Below are 7,684 nucleotides of genomic sequence, written 5' to 3'. Positions count from 1 at the left end.
AAAGCGGGGTGGTCTCTGACTGATACAGCAGGTGGCCTGGTTCCTCTCGAGCAGGGCTCCTCTGCCCCCTTGATGCCAAGAACATTCCCAGTCATGATGATCACACAGGTCCCTGGAGACCACCTGTGTCCCCTGGGATGAGCTCACCTAGAAGAGACCTCCCCTGGACGTGGAAGTGTGGCTGATGTTCTGGGCGTTTTCTCCTCCGCAGGTTCATCAAGAAGCTGGAACACACCTGGAAGGCTCTCGTCCACGATGGGGTGAGCATCTTCCACTTGTTCATTCTGTCTATCCATCCACAAACATCCTGACTATCATCCTGGGCCAGACCTGGGTGCTAAAGAGCCGAGGGACACGTCCACTTTTTTGGAGCCACGGTCACAGGCCAGGGGATCAGGGCCAAGACAAGGCAGTGAGGCAGCCATGGGACCCCCCAACCGGGGGCCCGAGCCATCTGTGAGGGTACAGGCTTAGCATACAGGCTTCCCGAGGGAGGGGACTAGGGGCCCCAAGTGAGTTAGAAGTGAGGACAGGCTGGGAAAGTCAGGGGCCAGTCAGGCAGAGAACATTCTGAAAGTGTGTGATATGGAGGGGGTCTTGGGCCCCAGCTGCACCCCAGGGGCAGCACTGCACAGCTCTGACCCCGCTGACCCTGCAGATTGGGCCTGCTTACACAAATGGGCTCAGTTGTTCAAAAAAAGTTGGAAATTTGTGTCTTCCTGTGAGCACAGCTCACCCGTAAATCCTTGCAGTGAATTACTTCAAAGTGTAAAATACTGTGAGGACCAATTGCTGGGGTTAAACTGTCCACCTGTGGCCCTAGTCCGGCTGTGGACCCTCAGGCAGAGGCCTCTCCCCCTGTGCCCCCACAGGCCAGTTCTTACTTGAGTGCTAAGGGCTGTCTGTGTGTGAGCAGTCTGCAAAACCCAAGGTCCCAACAACCTCCCCCACTACACCCCGGAGTGTTTTGAGGGTCTGGGGAGCTTTCAGAATGTTCCCCCCTGGGTGGGGCCGGCGGGAAACCCTTCTGTGCGGTGAACCCACAGCAGAGGGGAAAGCAGATGGAAGGATCGTGACCCTGTCAGAAGATCGAGGTCAGCTCCAGAGGGGCCCAAACATCAAAGTAACCATCCAGGGGCTTCCCCACCAGTCCAGTGGTTAAGACTCCGAGCTCCCATCATGGGGGGCGCAAGTTTGGTCCCTGGTTGGGGAACTAAGATCCCGCTTGCCATGCATGCACCATGGCCAGAAAAAGTAACCATCCGGGTGTGTGAACCCTGAGACTGGTATGGTGGCGCCACAGTTCCTGGGGGCCAGCTTCTTCCTGCGTGTCCCTGTACACCCCAGGTATTGCCCTTGGCACCTGGCGTAGATGGCAGCCCCCATTTTGGCTCCAACCAGAGAGAGGGGCTCTTCCTCCCAGGGCAGAGAGACTCTTTTGCTGTCTTTGCTCACTCACCATCAACCAGCACGAGTCCCCGACGCCATGTGACCGCCTCAGGGCAGGCCGGGACAGGAGGCCCTGTGTCCAGATGCGTTCTGTTACGTTATAGCTGGGGAGGCCACGAGGCAGTGTCTGAGAACGTCTCTGGTGGTCACACTGGATCTAGTGGGCGGGGACCAGGGATGCTGGCCCCACCCTAGGGTATAGGATGGACCCCCAGAGAACGACCAGCCTGCGATCAGCAGTGCTGGGGAGACAGTGCCGTAGCAAGTGAGCAGACTGGATCCAGGGACAGCCAGGGTGTGCGCCCAGGGGCCCTGCAGTATGGCGCCCCAACTGTGTGCCAGGCTCCCTGCCTCACGGGCATCCCAGCCCTGCGTCCTGGCCTGCGCAGCAGCCTCGGGTCCACCCCGGGGCACCGACGAGCAGTGCATGGCCAGGGCCACCCCACCATGAGTGCAGGAGCCGGGTCTGCCTGCCTCCAGGACAAAGCCTTCCTTTGTAGTAGGGTCAGCTGCACCTTCTACCCCCCGGCTCTAGAGGTTCTTTCTAGTTTCTTGATTTTGATGTTTATTCAGTTACCTGAATAGCCATTTTATTCATGAGGGTCAACAATTAAAAATACGGACACCATTACCACAAAACCATCTCTCTGCCTCCCTGTCTCTGCCACCACTATCAGTTCCTGGGGTCCCATCCCCACCAAGGTGACACAGCAGCCCTGACACAGGGACTCCCATGGGCCCCCCCAGGCCTCATCCCCTGCCTGCCCTCAGGCCCCCCTTCCCTTCCCAGGACACAGTCTCCGTCCACCGGCCCAGCTTCTATGCCGAGCGCTTCTTCAAGTTCATGAGCAACACGGTTTTCCGGAAGAACTCCTGTGAGTGCCCGGGCCCTCTGGGTCGGGGTGCAGGGGGAGAAGGGTGGGAGGTCAAGAGCAGGGTAAACCCAGGGTCCTGGTCCTCCGCTCACCAGCCCTAGGATGCAGTCAGGGACTTGGTCCAGGGAACAGGGCAGCTGGGTGGCCCCTCAGGGACGTGCATAGGGCAGGGAACCCAGGGAGCCCCCGGCCTCTGGGACTGGATGGCTGTGTGAGGCAAACTGAGCCGCCACCGTATGTGGGGCAGTGGTCACCGGAGGCGCGGGAGAGGCTGGTGACAGGCCTTGGTGGAGCCAGGGTGGTGTGGAAGGTGTGTCAGGGTTTTCCTGCCACCTTTGACCCATTGGTGCAAATCAGGATGCAGGGGCCCCAAAGCCATGCAGCCTGGATGGGAACCAGACCCTTGGCTTCCGTGTCTGAGAGTTGGGTGGGCTGAGGCCCCAAAATGCTAAGTAAACATTGGCAGCTGCTGATCCTACTGCTGTTTCCAAGGGGCTAGAGTGGGAGTTCTGGGTCCCTGGGATCCCATCTCTGCCAGTGGGCAGGACAGGGCACCTGGGCTCCTGCACCCCGACCCTGCCCCTGCAGGCAAGCCAGCTGGAATGTAGGGCAGGCTTCCCCTACCGAGAGCAAGAGCGAAGGGTGTTGGTGGACAGGCTGGAGGTGGGCAGTGGGGCAGCCAGGCTTTGGTATAGAAGAAGCTCTGGGGTCTGTGGGGCCCTGTCTGGGTGCTGCTGCGGGGCTCAGGCTCCCCAGCACCAGCCGCCCTCCCTCCACAGCCCTGAAGTCCTCACCGTCCAAGAAGGGCCGTGGTGCCTTGCTGGCCGTCAAGCCCCTGGGACCCACGGCCGCCTTCTCGGCCAGCCAGATCCCCAGCGAGCGGGAGGATGCACAGTACGACCTGCGGGGGGCCCGCAGCTACCCCACACTGGAGGACGAGGGTGAGCAGGTGGCTGGGAGACGAGGGGCCTTAGAAGGGGAGGGCCCTGTGCTGGCCCCAACCTGGATGGGAGGGGCTGGGTCACAGTCACCCCCCTCAGCCCAAGATCTGCAGCTGAGAAGTGGGGAACAGCTGGGACTGGGCCCCTGGAAGAGCCACAATGAGAGCTGCGCACAGAATTCACCCCCCACTCCCTACCCTCAGGTGACAGGCTCCCATTATGTCAGAGATGCATGGAGACCTGGGGGGATGAAGTGCTTAATGGGGTCAGCCTGGTGTTCAGGAAGGTCCCTTCCATCTCCTGGGTCAGAGATTCCAGACAGGGAGGGGCGGGCGTGGTGGGGGGAGCATCAAGGAAGGGAGACATTGCCTGTGCAAAGGCCCAGGGGGCAGGACAGGGCCTAGCCTGTGGGTGTCTGGGGAACAGCAAGAAGTGTGTGTGTGGCTGGAGCAGAGCAGGGCAGAGGCCAGTGGAGCAGGACCCTGAGGGGAGTTTTTAATTGAGAGCAGGGGATAGGTACTGGAAGGCCGAGGCCAGGGGGAAATTGGAGCATATTTCTCCTCCTGAGGCTGGCGGGGACAACAGTGTGAGGTGGTGGCTGAGAGAGAGGACTTGGGTAGCTGGGGGTGAGCCAAGTTGCAGGTAGAGCTCAGAGGCCTGCCAGGAGCAGCCCTGGGTGCCTGGCTTGCACAGCTGGCCACTTGCTCCTCCCCCTAGGCCGGCCGGACCTCTTGCCCTGCACGCCGCCGTCTTTTGAGGAGGCCACCACCGCCTCCATCGCCACGACCCTGTCCTCCACGTCCCTCTCCATCCCAGAGCGGTCCCCCTCAGAGTCATCGGAGCAGCCGCGGTACCGGTAAGTGGACCTGACCATGTCCCTGGGCCGCGGGATGGGCGGGGTCGTAGGGTGGGCAGAACATTGATTGGGAGGGCCCTTACCCCACTTTTTCCACGTGTTTGCGGTCTCTCTGCAGGCGGCGCACACAGTCCTCGGGACAGGATGGCCGGTGAGATGAAACCCCAGCCCTCTCCCTTCTGTCTTGTCTCTTCTCCCCTCTCCCCTACACTCCCTGCCCCCATCCCTCCTCTGCCTTCCCCACCAGAGCCCTTTCTCTCTGACCACACCATTCTGAGCACAGATTCAAGTCAGGCTCTAGAAGCGGAGAGAATCTCGGGTCACTTGGAATCTGTCTTCCACCTCGGTACCCAGAGGACTCATCTCCCGCACTTGCCTGTTGGTTCTTCTTTCTCCCTTTCTTAGTAATATTTGTAGAAATACAAAAGGAAAAACAGAAATGCCTGTCCCATGCCTGCTCCCCTCTCTGGGAGTAACCAGTGGACGGATTTTTTTGTCTCTTGCCAGAGACATTTATGAATATACAAAGAGACACACATTTGGGCCTGTCTCGCCCTCTCCTTTCAACCAGCGTGCCTCTGGGCGCCGCCCTGCCCTTTGCTCTGTCACCTGCTGGCGGCAGGTCACCTCTGTGAGCAGGTGGAGTAGGTGCTGGTCCCCTTCCTCTGACAGGCTGTGACTTGCCCTCCTGCACATGTGGGTTGTTCCCAGGTGTCTGATCTTGTAACAGGACTGGAGTGGAGAGGGGTTGTTCTCTGTAATTGGTTTTTGGGGGGCAGTGATTTCTGCCAGTTGGAAAAAAAATCATGTGCGTCACCCTCCGTCCAGCTACCTGCTCTGACGTCAGCCACCCGTTTGCTCTCCAGTATTGCCATCCAGGGAGGTGTGCCATCTGCACACCCGGTTGCTGGCATGTTCTGACCCACCTACATCAGGGATCTAGGCCTGGAACTCCAGAACCACCCCAGCCCCCTAGTGCAGGCCCCAGGCCGGTGCTTAGCTGTCCCAGGGGGTGGGAAGGATCCAGACCCCCCCATGTACTCATTATGCCCCAGCTGGTGCCAGAGTCACAGGCTAGCCCCAGGTGGATGGTCAGTCACTGGCCCCTTGCAGCCCCAGGTGGGCAGAACGGCCAGGGACCAGATGTGAGCTGGGCCAGCTCAGGGCCCTGGTCAGATGGCGCCCAGAGATAGCACCTCCTGGAGCTCCAAGCTTCTTACTGGGAGTGGAAACTGACACTGGCCTGGAGCTCAGCAGGCGCTTCCAGGGCGGAAGGGGGTGAGGAGGGAAACTGAGGCGCAGCTTCCCTTTGCTTCCAGGCCCCAGGAGGAGACGCACGTGGAGGAGGACCTGCAACAGATCACAGTGCAGGTGGAGCCCGCGTGCAGCGTGGAGATTGTGGTCCCCAAGGAGGAGGATGCAGGGTGAGTGGGCCCCACGGTCGACTGACTAGTTCTTGGTCTCAGGTTCTGCTCTGGTCCCATTGGCCAAGCGTGGCCATGTAGCCAGCTGGCCGAAGGCGGACTGGGAAAAGTAGTACACAAGCTAGGGGTGGGGCTGGGGCTTCCAGCTTGGGAAGGGAGCGCGGAAAGCCGGGAATAGTGTGGGTCCTTCACTCTGGGAAGGGTTTCCTCCTCCAGGACGCAGAGCTGCCCTGACCTCTGAGGTCACTTTTCCTGCCACATTTCCTCTCTGCTTCCTCTTAGTTTTGCCGGGGCTTGCACGACAGTAACCTACGAGGTTTTCATGGGTTTTCATGGGGGACCAAAGCCATGTTTGGTCCCCTGTTGTGTTCTGTTTTTATCTCATTCACTGTAACTCACCAGTAATGTGTTCTTTCTAGCTGCTTCTGGCTTGTTTTTCACTTGTTTCTGTTTTCCAGTGTAGGTTGAGTAAGTTCCTTCTTTTCTTTAACAATGAGGCCCTTAAGGCTATGTGTTTTCCTCTGAGTGCTGCTATTGCCATGCGCCATGGGTTTGACACGAACCAGTTCTTTTATATTGGCTCAGGTACAAATGGGTAGTAATTTTTTTTTTTTTTAATTTTCTCTTTGAATTAAGATAGTGGCTTTCAACAACCTGAGGGTGATTCTGCCCTCAGAGGACAGTGGGTGATGTCTGGGGACATCTCCGGTGGTCATGACTCGGGGGTTTGCTGGCATCATAGTGGGGGCCAGGGAGGCTGCTCTACACCCCACTGCGCCCAGGACTGCCCCCCACAGAGAATGACCTGCCCACTGTCAGCAGCGCTGAGGGCGAGACCCTGGACTGAGGCATTTCTCTCGTGTTTAAGACTTTCTGTTTACCTTTTTGGTACTTATTTCTAACTTTATTAGGTTTTGAGCTCCTCATCCGAGAAGTGAAATTTCTCACTAATTGCGTGGCCGCCAGCCATGGCCTCTGGCACATTCCCCACCTTCACTCTATGCCTCAGTTTCCTCATCTGTAACACGGGACAGGGGCTTCTCTGGTGGCTCAGTGGTAAAGAACCCATCTGCCAATGTAGGAGACGTGAGTTCGATACCTGGGTCTGGAAGATGCCCTGGAGAAGGAAATGGACCCCACTCCAGTATTCTTGCCTGGGAAATCCCATGTACAGAGGAGCCTGTGGGCTACAGTCCATGGGGTCCCAAGAGAGTCAGACGCAACTGAGCAAATAAACAGCAGCGACACAGGACAGCAGGCCCTCAAACAGGCCTGGCACCTAGGAAGTGCTCCAGAAAGAGGAGCAAAAGGTTCTGGCCCCTCAGGGTGGGTGTGTGTCCCCACTTTACAGGTGAGGAAACTGAGGCCCTGAGAAAGAATGTAGTCCTAATGGTTGCCCAACGAGTGAGTGGTGAGGCAGGGATTTGCCCACAGGCATGCCCCTGAGTGGAGGGGCCAGGCCACCTGCTCGGAGCCGGGTTCTTGGTTCCCTTGGCAGCAACAGTGCTTGGGGTGTTTTGTTATGTGGGGGAACCAGAATGTGTCAGGCATACCCCATCCCTGCCACTGAACTTCCTGCATCTATGGTCTCCATGAGGGGTGGAGGGAGTGGGGAGGGTCCAGGCTGCGGTGCGGGGAGATGCATGCTTTCCAGAGCCCCCCCAGGACTCCCATGTCCTGCCCATGTCCCCAGGGAGGGGGTGTCCCCAGCCTGTGCCTCTGCCGCTGTCGAAGCGGAAACCGCCAGCCAGGCCTCCGAGCCCGCCAGCCAGGCCTCCGAGCCCGCCAGCCAGGCCTCGGACGAGGAGGACGCGCCCGCCACGGACATCTACTTTGTAAGTCCCCCAGGGCTCCCTCCCGTCGCCGGACCCTTGACCATCCGCGCTCACCTGTGCTTACGTGTGTGTAGGCGTGCCCGTACAAACCCACGGATGCTCATGTCCACCTGCATTCACACACGGGCACACCACTCCCTCACATGCTCCCACTGACTCGTCGCACACTCAAGGCGCTCGTGCACACCTGCAGGTGCACTCAGGCACAGGCACGAGTGTGTGCTCACCTTTTCACACGCAGGTCCATGTGCCTGGCTCGCTCACTCTCAGGTGATGTGGCAGCGCCCCGCCCCTCCCCCCCGCC

General features: G+C 59.1%; 1 protein-coding gene across 3 annotated transcripts in view; it reads left to right on the top strand.

The window, feature by feature from the left end:
- The window catches only part of PIP5K1C (phosphatidylinositol-4-phosphate 5-kinase, type I, gamma), a 34,835-nt gene that overhangs the window by 20,131 nt on the left and 7,020 nt on the right, over nt 1–7,684 (top strand). The window contains exons 10-17 of one of the 3 annotated variants that reach the window (XM_010828121.1): nt 212–260; nt 2,240–2,324; nt 3,104–3,265; nt 3,983–4,121; nt 4,240–4,272; nt 5,441–5,545; nt 7,239–7,380; nt 7,622–7,681. In XM_010828121.1, coding sequence (XP_010826423.1) covers nt 212–260; nt 2,240–2,324; nt 3,104–3,265; nt 3,983–4,121; nt 4,240–4,272; nt 5,441–5,545; nt 7,239–7,380; nt 7,622–7,654 — 748 coding nt within the window. In that variant the 3' untranslated portion in view covers nt 7,655–7,681. The other 2 variants (XM_010828122.1, XM_010828120.1) reach the window with 2 other exon arrangements.

Source organism: Bison bison, unplaced genomic scaffold, assembly GCF_000754665.1.
Source record: "Bison bison bison isolate TAMUID 2011002044 unplaced genomic scaffold, Bison_UMD1.0 scf7180017864492, whole genome shotgun sequence".
Taxonomy (NCBI): Eukaryota; Metazoa; Chordata; class Mammalia; order Artiodactyla; family Bovidae; genus Bison; species Bison bison.
This window is presented reverse-complemented; position numbering and strand designations above follow the sequence as displayed.